Consider the following 16,228-nt stretch of genomic DNA (forward strand, 5'->3'; position numbering starts at 1 on the left):
GAGGCAAACGCCACAGGAGCAGTACAAAGAGTTGCCCCCAAAGAGTGGTACCCATGACAAAGGACAGGAAGGGTCCTGTCTGACTCTTTAAACCACAGGCATTCAATAACCATGATTTTAAAAAAGGAACCCAATAAAACAGAATTATAAAGGTATTTGCCAAGAGATTTGCATGAAATCAGATGGCTGTGGGGTGAAGGGAATGAGAATCGAGGCTTCGCTCAGCAAACTGAGCACTGCCAGGGAGGGTAGTTAGTTTAGTTGCTGCGTGGAAAGACGGGCTTAACGGAGAGTCGATGGTTTCTTTGGTTCTGGTTACCGAGTAGGTGACTAATCGGTGAGTCAAGTTCCTCGAGACAGGGATGGGCTGGAAGAGAAGAAAAGCGGTAAGAAGAGATTGCGGAGGCGAGAGGGACGGAACGGGGTGTCAAAGTCCCCTGTGAAGTGCTGGGGGTTAAGGTCAAAAGCAAGGTTAAAGGCTTAGCTTTGAGAAAGAACAGGAACGCCTTTTTCTTCTGATGGAGGAACGGACTCTAACGGGATGTATGTCAAGCAGCTGAGGTTCAGCCATGTTTTCTCACTGGGGGCGGGGCTAAGTCATCTCTGGAGAAACTGGCACCTTTCCGTGGTCTGAGCTTGGGTGCCGCCGGCGAGAAAAGTAAAAGGAATGCTGGGCAGCCTTGGGGGAACCCAGCTGGGGATGAAAATCAAAATGTCTGTATTAGTCGGCAGAGGCTGCCCTGACAGAGGACCACAGACCGGGCGTCCTCAGCGGCAGACGGTCACTTTCTCACGGTCTGGAGGCCAGGAAACCCAAGTTGGGGGGCGGCGGGGCTGGGGTCCTGCTTGTCCCGGTGAGCAGACAGCCGGCCCCTCCTGTGCCCTCACAGGCGGATGGAGAGCGAGCCCGCACTCCTGCGCCCACTCCCGTGAGGACGCTTCTCCGGGATCAGGGTCCCCCCCAGGGCCTCATGGGACTGGAGTGGCTTCTTACCCCAGATCCAGCCAGCGGGGCGCTGGGGCTTGGGTGTCAGTGTGAAGGGTCCCGGCGTCATCCGGAGCACGTGGGACGTAGCCCTGCCACATGAGTTCTTTCTCCGTTTATACCCACGGCCTCGGGGCAGGAGAGCAGGCAAAGGGCCGGCTGAGGACAGGGACGGGGCGCAGCGTCCCACCAGCCCCGGAGGCTGCGGGACAAGCAGGACCTCCCCCTCGGCAGCCGAGTTTCTGTGCCCGCAGCGCTTGCTTGGCTCGGAGCCGACGGTTTCCACGCGTGCAGCTTCACTGGCCACGAGTGGGAATAAGCCAGCGGGAGAGCACATGCGGGAGCGTGAGTGGCAGCCATTACCGTGTTTTTCTTTCTTTCCAGACGGCTGAATACGTTGAACAAGTGCGCCTCCATGAAACTTGATGTGAACTTCCAAAGGAAACAGGTAGGTGTGTGCCCTGAGCAGCCGCAGCCGTCCCGACAGCAGGAGCGGCCTTCGTAGACTAAAAGCGACAGGCACCTAAGCACAGTGACGAGAGGACGGCATCCTGCGGCTGGTCCCCCAGTGTCCCATCTTATCACCGCTGTCCAAAGTTAACTAAGGTCGCGATACCCCCAGGCCGAGGCCCGTTTGTTCGACCATCTCCTCTTGCTTTCGTTTATTTTACATCCGAGGGTTTGCCGTCAAAGGTACAACGTCTTAATTCTTTGTGGCAGCCTCTCAGAAGTGTGTCCCATGCAAACAATGCACCCACCACTGAGTCCAGCACCCCACAGGTAGTCGCAGACGAAGGGAACGCAGAGAGGGGTCCGTGGGCCGGTGCCACGTGGCCTCTGCTGCCTCCTTTCCAACAGCATCTTAGCTCAAGTGCATTTCCGGAGCCGTCTGCTCCCTGGCAGGTCCGCCGTGCATGATCTCATTAAATTCACTGCGGTAGGGATTCTCTTAATTCCTAGAGAAAGAAACTAAAACGCGCACAGGTTGACGCATGCGCCCGCCACCGTTTCCGAACCAGTGGCAGGAGCGGGGTCTGGGCCTCAGGCGCATCGGCCCCCAGACCGAGGCTCCCACCCGCGGGGCCGAAAGCCCTCTCTTCCTCGCTGAATTGCCCCTTTTAGGAAACACAGAGTTCGGCTCCGTCTCCCACACGTAGCAGGTCAAGCCCCCCGTGTATTTTGAAGAAGCAGAGAAAAAAAAAAATAAAACGTCTTTGAGTCCAAAGAAAGTGTTCTTTATCCTGGTCTTCACAGAGTGGCTTTTAAGTCACTCCTGAGTAACCTGAGCTTTAAAAATAACTTTAACCTGAATTTCTGCTCTAAAATTGCACCCAAAAAAGGCAGGAAAAAAAAAGAAGACGCCAATGAATTTTGGTTGACCTCCCCTTAAAACCAGTTTGCTGTTTGAGCGAGAAACCAAAGACTGAAGCTAAGGCGGTAACATGGTGAAAAAGAATATCCAGAGAAATGTTACAACACGGGCGATTTTTCCAGGCCGAAGGCAAAACAAAAATGTGGGGCTGAGCGCCCCAACAGCTGTCTGGCTGACTAGAGCCCCTGAGAAGCACACACACCGCTGGAGGCGCGGGGTCAGCTCTGGTTTTGATTGTCCCACACGGCCCCTGTTACACTGAGCACAGCCACGCCTGAGTGTCTGAATTGCGCCCGGCCCCTGTGGGTACCCGTGCAGACCCCTGGCTGCAGTGTTTAACGAAAGGAGACTGTCCCCAGCTTCTGCAAACCCGACTCTGAGCTGGGCTGGAGTGCCCTTCGTTAGCCTGTTTGCGATGCCTTCACAAGAGCTCCCCTGTACCTCCGTCACGTCAGTGCTCTGACAGAGCGGCACACACGGTCACGGTCCCTGCTTAGCGGTGGCCTCACCTGTTGTGCCCTTGAATGGAGCACTGTAAAGGGGACAGTCAGGGCCTGAATTTCCAAATGAATAATCCCAACGTGTGGCCTTACCCACTCGTGTTCTCAGGAGTGACCAGCCACAGCTACGCGGTGGCAGACCCTGCGTGGTGACACATGGCCCTGTGATCTGCCCGTTACACACATCCTAGGCTAGTCCTTCATTTTACTGCAAAAATAAATAAATACAAAAAAATAAATACAGGCCAGGAATAGGCCAAGTGACCAAAAACAGAAAGTGGAACTTCAAACCCAAGCCCCGCGGGAAGCTCCCGCCCACTTTGGGGGAGTTCATGGAGAGGAAAACGAAGACAGCAGCCTTTCCCCGGCTACGCCCCCTTTTTCAACCGTCCGAAAAGTAAACATGTGATCTTCCTCTCTGATCCGCAGAGGCCCAGACACGCGTCACTCCGCAGAATGTGCCCCCAGCTGGCCTGCCTGGGCCCCACTTCTGCTTCTCCCTCTGGAGCTCAGGGCTCTCCGTGGTGGCCCAGCGGTTTGTGTGGGGAGCAGACACTCGTGTGCCTGCTGTGGACCGGGCATGGCCGCACCCTTGACTCCAGGGCTCGGGGGCCGAAGGTAAAGGGCAGGAAGGCGGGGACTTGCCCCAAACCACACACAGTTGGCCGAGGGAGGATTTGAACCCTTCATTCCCTGTCAAAGCTATTCGGAAACACATTGGAGCCTGAGTGGGTGGCCTTTGGCCGGAGACCTGGATGTGCTTCTTCAGCAAAACACAGCCCCGCGTTTTTATTGCTCTTGGAAGGAGGCTGTTTCTTGCCGTCGCTGCTCAAGTCCACGACTTATTCAATGTCCTCATGGGCGTCTGCGCGGGGGCCTCGCAGTGAATGGGTCTTAAGTCTTACTGCTCTCTCCGCTGTGCGTTTTCCTCATTCAGTTTCGTCTGAAGAGTTGGGTGGGTTGATCACAGAACTAAAGAAGTCTCAATGAGGATGGGGACACCTCATTCCTGCTCAGTTAGCCACGCCCTCTTCTCGCACATGAAGTGACGCTTGTAGCGCCCGGGGAAAGGGAACCACCTTTCCGGCGCCCCTAAGACAGTGCCACCGGTGTCCCCTTGCAGGAGAGAAGAGTGGTCCTTCTCAAAGGTTCAGGGCTGCCTTCCTCGCCTCCAGGGAGTTTGGGGGAGACACGGGGTCTCAATCTTGGCCGCAAACCTCACTGAAGGACTTGGTCGGCCCGCCCAGAGGCCTTGCCGGGGCCCGGGACCTGCAGCGTGGCCCCGGCTCCTCCGGCCCGCGCCCCGCAGCGGAGGGGCACTTCTGCCGGTGAGACCAGGGTCCGCCGCCCCCTGCAGCCGCGCGTTCACGCGGGCTCCTTCCCGGTGGGAAAGGTCTGGCCACGTTCCACTGTTAACAGAACTTTAAAAACCGTCCCTTTGCCATGTCTGGTTGGCATTCATCTCTGAGGAATGTATAATTTCGCTAAGAATGTTCTCATGTTTTATAAAAAAATAAACATCAGAGCTTCAACTCCATGAGAAACGAGGCCCGTGCAGAGCCTGCTGGCTCTCAGAAGAGCATTTCTTCGTGACGACCCACAAAACCTCCGCTTCCTCTGTGACGACACTGACACCCCCTCATTATGGTCAGTGATACTGTAGCGGGGCGTCCGGTCCAAGTTCAAGCCAGAGACCGCAGACTGCAGAGCCTGTGGGTGAACCGAGGCAGGAGGGGCACCCCCCCAGGGCTTTTCTCGGGCTTCCCGGGAGAGGAAGAGTGGCTTCCGAAGACGTTTCTAGCAAAATTTAAAGTTTTTGTAGAGCTCTGACGTCATGACCAAGGTGGACAGCAACAGAGAACCCATGGCTCGCGGCCCTTCCCGTCCCGGGCCTGGGGACCCTCGGTGTCACCAAGGAGCTGCCGTTGCCGAGGGCCTGGTCTCCGTACCCCCCACCCCACCCCGGACTAGCTTCCCCCTGTGTCTCCCACCACATACGACACCTCCTGGCTGCTCCCCCAGCAGAGCCAAGGGAGGGAAAGTGCCCCTCCTCCAGGGTCCGCCTGCTGGTGACGCGAAGGCCACCGCCTGTGAATGCCCTGGAGCCTCAGGCTCTCTGAGTTGGGAGGATGTTGGGGAGCCCACCCTCCCCTGCAGGGCGACTTCTTAGAGCACCTCACAGGTGGTGGTGGGGGCTCTGCCTGAGGCCCCTAGACAGGATGCGTTCCCCTCGCTGCAGGGCAGTGTGCTTTCTTCTCACGACCATGGTCTTCCTCAGAGTAAGTACAGGCTGGCGCAATGCCAGGCGGCCCTCCTGACTCCAGCCCTTTTCTCCGGAGAAGCAGGAACACAGGTTTCCCCTTTGGCTCTGCCCTCCAGGCCAAGGTCAGCCGACCGCGGCTCCTGTCTTTGTGCAGAAGGTCGGACTGCACTGAGGTCCCGTCCGTTCTGCTGGCCGCAGCAGCGGGCTGGAGTCTTGTGACAGAGACTGTGTGACCCGTAAACCCGACCCATGCACTACCCAGCCCTTCACAGAGAGCTCTCTTACCTCTGCTCGGCCCAGAACAAGGTTTCTTGAACAGTCAGTGGGGAGCGTTGGTTGGGTTGGTTTTTCATTTCCCGTGTGCTACTGACCAAGATACTTTAGTAAAAGTCAATACAACTGAGTTAGAAATAGGAAATGAAAAAAATTTATGGAAAATAGAAGCCTAAATGTCTTATCATTAGACTCAGGAGACACAAAAGTGCATTCCAATAAATATAACCAGACAACTATGATGAGAAATAGAAAACAAGTACAAAATCCACATTTTTATTGGAAGTGCACATATGGCAACTAAGACGAAGAGTTCTGATTGCGTTTAGAACTCTGGTTGTTCGGCTGTCATAACTAAACAGGAAGTTGACTTTGAGGTAGCAGTTCCCTGTACTAAATGCCTGTGCTCTGACTTCAAGTAAATACTGTCCCTGTTAGTACCCATGGCTTTGAGTTTCTGGTTGATTATGTAGTTTAGGTTGGATTGACAGCACTACTCACAAGAAGGAATGTATATCTAAAATTTTTTTGTTTTAATATTAATGATTATAAAGAAACCAGTCTCATGGGGTATGTTGACTGGAATCCAAATAGAAGTTTGAAAGTAATTTTTTAATATTTTATTATTTTTAGAGAGAAGGGAAAGGAGGGAGAAATAGAGGGAGAGAAACATCACTGTGTGAGAGACACATCAATCCGCTGCCTCTTGCCCGCCTCCAATGGGGGGGACCTGGCCAGCAGCCCAGGCACGTGCCCTGGCTGGGAATCAAACCAGAAACCCTCCAGTTTCCAGGCCAGCATTCAATCCATGGGGCCACACCAGCCAGGGCTGAGTGTAATTTTTAAAAGCTTAAGATACTCCTTTTTTTTTTCCATAATGAAATGTGTTGCTGTGTTTTCAAAATTCATCTTTAATCCTTCATTACTAGCCAATCCCAATAATTATCTTCCTGTAAAACAATGAATCCCGTACATTACACACCTTGAATTAATGGTAGATAAACTAACCTTGACGTGCCATGTTGTAATGTGGACCCACTGTGCACAACACCCCGTTCAGTGACACTAGGCCGCTGACCATGAACTTGGATAGCGTGGCCTTGCCAAACGCTGACAGACATCGTAATGCTGACTCTCGCGTCTGGACTTACCTCGTAAGTCTGGGCAGCGGCAGGCCCTTGCTCTCACCTGGAGTAACCCCACTCTCGAGTGCCTCATTTCTAAACCGGAGCTATCAGTTCTTCTCATCATCCTTATCCTTCCCAGGAGGCTGTGGTTCTTAGGTGCTCCCCCAGCCTGGTTTCCCTTCCCGTGTGCCCCTTAAAACTGGGCACTTAGAACAAGAGCCATTGTCCCTGACACGTGTGGGCAGTGGACCACACGGTGGGCCCAGCCTCCAGGGTCCTGAGACCCACGGATTCTAATACTGGTGACCAGGTTTGGTGACCGCAGCGCACGGCTCACTCACGTCAGGCTTAAATCTGCTCCAGCTCTCAAAGCCGTGCATAGACCTGCTGCCCACCCAGGTCCGTGCCATCCCGCCCATCCTGTAGTTGCCTTTTAAAGGTGGGGTCTTTCTGTTTTACTTCACAGCAGGTCACCTGCTTAAGCGGGCCATCCTTCCGTCCTGTTAGGGTCTTTGCACACCTCCGTCCTGCCAGCCTCTAACAATGGTAACTGCTTCGATCCTGCACTTCAAGGTTTATGTGACATTTTCACATATCTCGTTTGGCTCTGTTGACATAGCATGCTACATGTGTGTGATTATCACTTCCATTCTACAGCTGAGAACATTGAGTCTCAAAAAGGGTGTCTTGCTCAAGATGACTCAGTGAATTACCCTGTGTCATCTTCACATTTTAAAAACGCGAGTTCTCCTGGCTCGTTCGAGATATTTTTAAAATGGATGTCACTTGGGGGCACCCTCCAGTGATCTCTCCTTACTTGGGTCCCATCTTTGGCTCACACCCTTGGGTGCAGTTACTGCACCCGGCACAGTTAACTGTTGGCACAGCGGTATCAGGAGAGCCTTTGGCAGCTCCCGGGCCGAAATCCAGGCAGTCTGTGTCCCTAGGATATATTTTCATGGTCTACTAAACCATTAAGGTAGGAGAATAAAATTAGTTCAGTGTTTCTTTTTCTCATAAATACATCTGACTCCTACCATTTCTAAATAATCAAACCATTTGTTTTTAGCCTGGAAAAAATTATCACACAGGTGAAACCTGACTCCCTCTTAACCAGTGGATACACTTCCACAATTTTGACTGGGGATTCCGCTCTGTGCCTGGTAGCCTGCCAGGCCCTGAGTGTATAAAAGTGACCTTCTAGCACTGTGTTTCCCTACTGGGGATCATGGCGCATTGTTACATAAATTTGATGGGTCACAACAACATTTTTTTAAAAAGGAAACAGACTAAATCAGATTATAAAATGTCAGAGTACAGCTGAGTGAAATAAGGCAGACAAAAGAAGAGAAAGACCATATGATTTCACTTCAATGTGGAGTTTAAAAAGCAAACAAACAAACCAACCACTTAGAAACAGACTCAAAGATACAGAGAACACACGGACGGTGGCCAGACGGGAAGCGGGGTGACGGGATGGATGACAGGTAAAGGGGAATAAAAAATACAGACTTCCAGCTATAAAATAAATAGGTCACGAGAAAGAAGGGCGCGACACAGGGAAAATAGCCAACAATAAATATCAGAACCACTGTGTCCGGTAACAGATGGTGCTGAACTCCAGGTGGTCGGACGGTCGCGTGTGTCGATGTTGAATCCCTACGCTGTCCACCTGAAACCAATACAGTATTGTGTGTCAGCCCTACTTTAATAAAAGACGTCAGCGTATAAACAAGGAGGATTATGGTCACGTGTATTTCTTTATCTAGTGTAACATCTGCGCGTGCCTCGCGTTGGGACGGGAACTGTGTTTCTTGCTGCGTTTCACTATCGGTAGCTTGAAAGGTGCTGCCCGAGAGGAAAACAGAGACCCCGAGTCCCGTGATTACCCTTCGGGACAGACCGATCGAGGGGAAGAGGCTGAGGGGAACAGGTGTCTTTCCTTTGTTTTGTGTTTGCTTGTGACAGGTTTGGGTTTTGTTTGATTGTTTGGGTTCAAATGGTCCTAATGCCGAAAAAAACTTCTTGACCTGTTTGCCTTTTCCCCCCCAGCTGTTCACCACTTCTCTTGTGCCTTCGTTGGGTTGTAAATCCCGTCCCGCTGCCCAGCGCTAGTATAATAAGCCCTCAGAGCCTGGCAGACGGGCCGGCCTTCCGTTCCTTCCCGGGCCTCCGGGCCCAGCTTGGCCGCCGTTCTTCACCAGAATAAAGGCGTCCTTCTCCAGCCAGCTCGCGGTTCACCAGCATCGCTGACGGACTTGGGGCTGGCTTGGGAGAGCGCATGCGAGCCAGCGCGCGATAGTGTCGTTTCTATTTTTAAATGTTTACAATTTCTTTAAAAGCATATCCTTCTCTTGCCTTCTCAAAAACTGCTTATTACTAGGACTTTTTCAGAAGGCTTGTTGAATCGTAGTCCCCTCACACGTTTCCCGAAATATGATCTGAAATCCAGGACCCAAACTGCCAGCTAACGTGGTACCTGATAGACCGCGGCCGTCAGCTGTCGGGTTTTATGGGATCAATCCCCGGGCAAAAGGAAGCAGAAGACGCTCCGGAGTATCATTTTGAGTCATCATCCTAGAGTCTGGCTTTTTTTCCACTTGTACACTTTTTAAAAACTATCTTGCTAAAACCTTATAAAACTCTCGTTTTTCACGCACAGCTGATTTCCCACCGTGACCCCAGAGCTGTGGAATTCTTTGTTGGTACCTTGGTTCTGTACTTTCTTCTGCCTTCTATTGGAATGTCCAGATTTGTCACTTAATCCAACGCAAATGAATCTAGATTTTCAAGACATAAATAAGAATGGGGATTTCTCAACTTGGATGGGACATCTGTTCACTTTTCCTTGAAAACAGAGTTAATCACCAAGTTAAGGAGAGTTCAGATGGGTGTGAATTATGCAGTGAGACGGATAAGCGATCTATTTTGGTTGGGCAGTAGATCAGCAGCTGAGATGCCATGGGAGTGCAGGGGACAAGGCAGTCCCTGTTCTTCAGAGCAGTCAGTGAAGGCCTCCAAGGGAGAGGGACCCCGCAGCGGGCCACGCGTCTATCCCCCCAGGCTCCTAACCCTGTAGCGGAGCTGGGAGCTGGGGGACAGTCGTGGCCCGTCCGGGGAGCAGCATGGAGCGGAACTGGGGGAACAATGCCACACTGAAGACGGCCAGGGAGGCCGGGGCCACGGGAGCTTTTGAGCTGGGGAGCATGGGGTCCTATTCGGGTACACCGTGGAAAGCGGCTTCAGTGGGGAAGACCCTGCAGGTTTGGGCTGTCACGGACCCAGGGAGAGGGGCTGAGGCTCGAACAGAGGGGCTGGGGGTGAAGATACAAAGGAGGGAACAGATTTGGAAATGAACTGAGTTGGGCCCTGGCAGTGCGTGGTGAGGAGGAGGAGGGAGCTGGTGACTCACCCCGGAAGGACACTGTTGTTTGGGTGCCTTAGGTCCAGGTCTGTACTGGGTGGGAGGGTCTGCCAAGGTAAACAAGGCCGTCTCCGGCCTCAGAGTGCCAGCCTGCCATCCCTCAGGGGCGCAGATTCGGGGAGAGCCCTGACAGGTGAGAGGAGCTGGTGAGGAGCCGAGGGTGAGACGGGGTAGGCGGCGGGCACCACGGCCGTCGGAGGCAGAACCGATCAAAAACAAGAAGCTTGGCCCAGCGGGGCAGGCCGGGGGGACGCCCCTCGGCGAGCGCCCCCCGGGATTCCTCTTACAGGAGTAGAGAAGGTAGTCCCGCTGTTGGCTTAGACGGGGCACACACAACCCGAATCGAGGGGAGACGAAGGGAGGGGGCGCTCGCTTGGAGGTACAGTGACCTTGAGGCTCCTGAAGAGGTTTCGGGAAGTCAGTAAGTGCCTTCTGCGGCAGGGTTACGTCTCAGACGGTAATTACAGCTTCTCTGTAATCAGTCCAGGAAAACTCCTCAGGCAGAAATTGTATGAACGTTGAAAGGAAGAACCCTTGGCAGGTTGGGAGGACATCCTCCAGCCACCAGGGCGGAGGAGGGTGTGCAGGACGGGGTGTGAGGGTGGAAGGACCCAGTGAAGACGCCCCCAGCACCCAGGGGCTGCACGGGAAGGGAGAGGGACCGGGAAGGCCCCACCCCTGGCCCCGAGATGTCCCCTTCCGTCCGAGTCACCGGCCCCGTGTGCTGTCCTTGCTGTTTTCCAGGGTGACGACTCTGACGAGGAAGACCTCTGCATCAGCAACAAATGGACTTTCCAAAGGACCAGCCGGCGGTGGTCTCGCGTGGACGACCTGCACACCCTCTTCCCCGGGGGCGACCGAGATGGGTCGTCGGGAGAGCTGAGGATGAGGAACACCGCCAGCAGTGACAGCGTGCTCGCGGACCTGAGCGAGCCCGAGGGGGGCTCCGTGCACAGCGAGAGCAGCGGGGGCAGCGAGGGCCGCGGCCAGCCTGGCAGCCAGGGCCCGGGCCGGGAGGCCTTCCCCTGCGCCGGCCCCTGCTGCCCCCACGGCGTAGGCCTGCTGGATGCGGCAGTCGCCAGCCCCGCTGTCCCGCAGCCCCCCCGAGACGTCCCCAGCTTCCCCTTCCCGGTGAAGAATGAGAAGCCCAGCAGGGCCAGAGCCAAGTCGTTCCTGAAGCGCATGGAGACGCTCCGCGGGAAAGGGGCTCAGGGCCGGCCCAAGGGGTCGGGGCGGACGGGGGGCTTGGTGATCAGCGGGCCTGTCCTGCAGCAGGAGCCAGAGGCCCTCAAGGCTGTGCCCTGCGTCCAGATTCCAAACGGAGACATCCAGGGCCCGCCCCCCGCAGCCCACCCGGGAGGGCTCCCGGCCTCCAGCACACGGAGCGGCGACAGCAGTGCGCCCAGCGCGCCCAGCCCGAAGGAGCGCAGGGGCCAGGAGGCCCACAAGCGGGGGGGCATGTACTTGGAAGACCTGGACGTGCTGGCGGGCACAGGGCTGCTGCGGGGCGCCGGGCACCAGGACCACGCGCACGAATTCCACTCCCAGGAGAACTTGGTCGTGCATGTCCCCGAGGACCACAAGCCGGGCACGTTCCCGAAGGCTCTGTCCATCGAGAGCCTCTCGCCCTCGGACGGCAGCGCCGGGGTGAGCTGGAGGACCGGCAGCGTCTCCCTGGGCGGGCAGCAGGGCCCGGGGGCCGGGGAGCCCGGGCTGGCAGCGTCCTGCCACAGAGCCAGCCGGGTCAGCATCTACGACAACGTGCCCGGCTCCCACCTGTGCGCCAGCACCGGAGACCTGCTGGATCTGGGCAGGGAGGGCCTCCTCCCGCACCTGGACGGCATCCTGCTCCAGGTCAGCGGGCTGCAGGAGGCGGTGGAGGGCTGGTCCAGAGACGTCCTGCCGGGGCTGCACCCCCGGGGCGCTGTGGGGGCCAGGCCGGGCCTGGGCCCCTTCCCGCCTCCGCATCAGCTTGCCCTGGACTTCGAAGGCAGCTCCGTCTCCGAGGGCCAGACGACGCCGAGTGAGGCGGACAGGGACGGCACGTCACTGAGTGAGCCGGAGGCCGCCGCGGCCAGAGACAGGCGGGACTCTGGTGTGGGCGCCTCTCTGACCAGGCCCAGCAGGTTGGTGGCGTGGTTTGGGGAAACGGTGTTTAATGCACCTCAGAATCCTCGTGGCCCGTCTGTGTGTTTGACCGGCATGCGCAGAGCACTTGCTGAACGCCCGGCGCTGCTGTAGGCGATCTGCGTGGGCAGCAATCGTTGCAACAGAAGCCGGTCTTCTGTCCAGTGAACCTGGTCATTGAGTCTGGGCTACCTCCTATTTATGTCTCTGAGTGTTTACCCTCTAATTCCCTCTTAGTTTTATTCCAAAGAGAAAAAAATGAGGGCTCGTGTGCAAAAGTCTGTGCTTGGCACATAGATCCTCACTGATAACGGACACCCTGGTCCTGCTGCCAGGTCCTTCCCTTGACCTTGAACGGTCTTAATTAAGGTGTCTCTACCCCACATGTTAGATGGTTTTAATTTAACTGTAAGAAAATTCTGAGATCTCATGTGTGCACTTTGTAGGTTTATTTTGGCTTTTAAATGACCGTCACGCAGTACATGAAAGCCTTGTACAGAGACCATTCCAGAAGCACCTAGAAAGTGTCTCTGGATGGGCATCACTAGGAGACAGTGATAACGCTGTGTGCCTCTAGGAGACGCAGTGACATCTCTGGGGACGCTTGGATGTGCCACCACTGGCAGAGCGCCGCATGGGCACCTGTCACCTTCGGGCTCCATCTCAGCACCAGATGAGAGTTCAGAGTACAGAGACCAGAGGGCAATATGAATATATCTGGGGTTCCCAAACATGGAGAGTGCTCTCCCTTCCTCCCTCCCTCCCTCCCTCTCTCTCTTTCTCTCTCTCTCTCAGTCGCTTTTAACACTTTGGGAACACGTGGGAACGAACAGAGAAAATTTATTATATAACTTATTTAAGCCTCTTAATGAAACAGATAACAACTCTTTCGTTGACATACCAGACTTGAAAAAAAAAGTCCTGGTCCTCTTCTGCCATGTGTGTCTTCCGTCCCCTTGGCTTGGTGGGACCCATTGTGATTTAGCCGCTTAAAAGTCCGTGCCAGCCTGTGTTCCGGACGGCACGTGCCCTAGTGACTGCTTCTCCCCGGCACAGGCGACTCCGGTGGGACAGTTTCCAGCTCTCGCACCAGCCACCGCCCTCCACGGTCACCGTGCACGTCAGCCACCTGAGCGCCGGGCAGCTGAGCCTGCTGCAGCGCGTGTCCCTGCTGCGCCTCACGGCCATCATGGAGAAGCACTCCATGTCCAATAGGCACGGCTGGACCTGGTGCGTAGCGCCTTCCGGGGGGTCGGGGGTAGGGGGCGCACCCCGTGGGCTAGAGCTGAGTGCGCGCTGGCCAAAGCCTCAGTGTGTGCTTGCTGGGTCCCGGAGACCCCGGCCGTGGCCGCTTCTTGCTGACCCCTGCACAGGACGCCTCAGCCGGCCGGCCATGGCCTGCGGGACGCAGGGCTGGGGTCGCTCTCTGCCGGGGCCCAGGGCGGACCGTCCGGCCCCAGGAAGGACAGAGGACGCAGGAAGGGTGATGGATTGTGAACCACAGAACGAGAAGGAGACTGGCCATAAAGCAATTCTGGCCGTTTCGTGCCCGAAAGCATCTGTCTTTCCCCTTGGGGCCCGTGCAGAGCGCACCCCTGAGAGCGCCAAGCCCTTCAAAGAGCCTCTCACGGTTCAGGCGCACGTCTGCCTTTGTCTCCCTGGCACATGCACACGAGACGCGCAGTAAAACCCTCGTCATAAGCGACGGACAGAGCAGGTGTCGGACCTGGGATGTGGGCCTGCTTTAGATGATTTGGTGGGTTTGAGAATCCATAAAATGGGTCACTGGTTGCCCTGGGGTGTACATTATATGCAGAACACTCGGCCGTGCTTCTACAGAAATAATTTAGGAAGTTATAAGTAGCTGCCTGTGTATTAAAATTTCTTTTAAAAAATACAATCTGTTCTGGAAAAATCATAGCCAAGAAATGCTTTTTGAATCTTTTCTCCCCTCGTTTCTCCCCCAACCCAACCAGATTAATTCTTCCTGGTGTAGTTCTCAAATGTGCTGCCTTTGGCCTTCTTGGGCTTTGAAGGGTTCATACTTGAGGACTGTGTACGTCACGATTAAATTAGGAAATCGAACACTGGACTTGAGCCCCAAACCCGTCGGCCCCCGTGGCTCACGTTGTGCACGAGCTCGGGCTCTGACGCGGGCAGGGGTGCACGTGGCCCCCCCACGCTCTGTAACTAACTGGGGGAGAAGCGTTGAGTCCCCCGGCCGGTGGCTGCTCCGGCAACTGCTGGGCTTCCCCTCCTGCTGGCTTTCACAGCCTCTCCCCGCCGGGGGCTCCGGGGGGCTTCGTGACGCGGTTTCTGTGACTTCCAGGTCCGTCCCCAAGTTCATGAAGAGGATGAAAGTTCCCGATTACAAAGACAAGACCGTCTTCGGTGTCCCTCTCATTGTGCACGTCCAGAGAACGGGGCAGCCGCTGCCGCAGAGCATCCAGCAAGCGCTGAGGTACCTACGCAGCAGCTGCCTTGACCAGGTACGGCCGGAGACCCCGGGCGCCGGTTTACGGAACGCCGGGGGGTGGGGGGGGCGTCAGAGCTGTCTGGTGGGTGTCACGCAGCACAGGCGTCCCCGAGAGCAAAAGCTGCTGTGGTCCGTATAGGCCAGTGTTGGGTGTGACCGGCGTCCACCTTGTCCGGCTCCTGGAGGGTGTTTCCTCGGGGCCCCTGGAGTGGCGGCCCAGAGCGACTGCCCCACGTTGATGGGAATGGTTTTCAGCGGTGACGTCTAATTTCCGTCCGCTGGAAACCGCACACTGCGCTTCCTTTTAAAGTATTGTCCCGCTGCCACCACTGACTTCACAGCATTCCTTTTACCCCTGTTTTGTTTTGGAAGAACTGGCTTTTATAGTTCCCTTTATTAATTCTTTTTTTTTTTTTTTTGAAGCAGCACCATGACCCAGAAAGCATAAAGCCAAGACAAATTCATTTACAACTTCTTTTACCTGTGCACGTAAAAGGTGAAAGCAGCATCAGTTAAATCAAACACCACTCCGTCTTGTAGCGTTGACTTAAAAGCTCAGACTAAAGGAAGTATTGGGAGGTCGTTCTTGGGCTCCAGGACTGTTTGGGGGCCCCACGATGGCGGGCAATGCTTCTGCCCAAAGTGCCCCGCATCCTATAACTTCCTAGGCCACGCCTTTGTCCCTCCAAGGTAACACCCGTTCGTTCCATCGACACTCTTTCCAAAACAAGAGCCAGGTCGCCGCTTGATAAATTGCAACCTTGAGCCGCAGGGGTATAGTCAGGCCACTGGTGTGTGGTGGCTTTTGTTCATTGTGCTCTTGAAAGCCAGTGAAGAATCCGAAGATTGTTTGCTGTTTTTATTGATTTCCCCTCGGCCTTGGGCTCCGTGGACAGGAATGAGCTGAGCTACCGGAACTCCAAGGTTCTGGCTACCGATCAGCCCTCACCCTGAGATCCCACCCAGAACGAGGATGTTCTCTTGCTGAGTCAGAGAGTTGCCAGTGGAGCCGGGCAGGAGTAACTTCTGCGTCTGAGGCCCGAGAACCTACAGCTGTCCCGGGCGCCGGGTTTATTCGGTGGCAGAGGGGAGCGGGAGACCGGCTGCTGTCTTTGCTGTCGTGCGGACGGCTGTGTGGTTTTGAGAAGTGGCCTTGATAATTGGCTGTCGCTGCCAAGGGAGAAGGGCAACAGCACTTGTCTGAGACGATGCTGCTCATCTCTGGCAAGTGCCCACGTGGACCTGGGAAGCACATCCCGACAGAGCAAACCCATGAATCTGGGCACTTGAGCTTTGCCATTTCGTTTTATTTTTTTAATTTCACAGCTTTTTCCAAAAGCACACGCTCATCCAAGGTTGATGACCTATGAGCATTTTCCTGAGAAGACTTTTCGGAGAGGCAGGCTCAGGTGAAGTTTCGAAAAGGCCCAGGTGATCTCTCTTTACAGCCCCAAATGTGTCACAGCCCCGCCCCTTGGCTGGGGACTTTGTGGTCTTGCTTGTACTTTTGTTGGTTTGTTGGCACACAGTCAAGACTGGGCCTCTGGAGGGTAGGCTTTTATTCGGACTCGGGTTTTCCCAGGCTTCCTCCCTCTTGGCTGATGCTCTTCGAGTCTTTGGCTCTGCGTGTTACCAAGCACAGAAAGTATTTTGCTCCAGGCAGTCTAATGAATGGGCAGTT

At 55.2% G+C, this 16,228-nt stretch overlaps 1 protein-coding gene across 2 annotated transcripts in view; it reads left to right on the plus strand.

Moving 5' to 3' along the window:
• The window catches only part of STARD13 (StAR related lipid transfer domain containing 13), a 166,561-nt gene that overhangs the window by 133,411 nt on the left and 16,922 nt on the right, over positions 1 to 16,228 (plus strand). For both annotated transcript variants that reach the window (XM_090258913.1, XM_090258912.1), the window contains exons 4-7: positions 1,370 to 1,433; positions 10,689 to 12,070; positions 13,128 to 13,301; positions 14,401 to 14,560. In XM_090258913.1, the coding sequence (XP_090115039.1) occupies positions 1,370 to 1,433; positions 10,689 to 12,070; positions 13,128 to 13,301; positions 14,401 to 14,560 (1,780 nt within the window). The remainder of the gene's footprint in view (positions 1 to 1,369; positions 1,434 to 10,688; positions 12,071 to 13,127; positions 13,302 to 14,400; positions 14,561 to 16,228) is intronic.

This window comes from Furipterus horrens, unplaced genomic scaffold (assembly GCF_987537825.1).
Source record: "Furipterus horrens unplaced genomic scaffold, mFurHor1.1.pri manual_scaffold_12, whole genome shotgun sequence".
NCBI classification, from domain to species: domain Eukaryota; kingdom Metazoa; phylum Chordata; class Mammalia; order Chiroptera; family Furipteridae; genus Furipterus; species Furipterus horrens.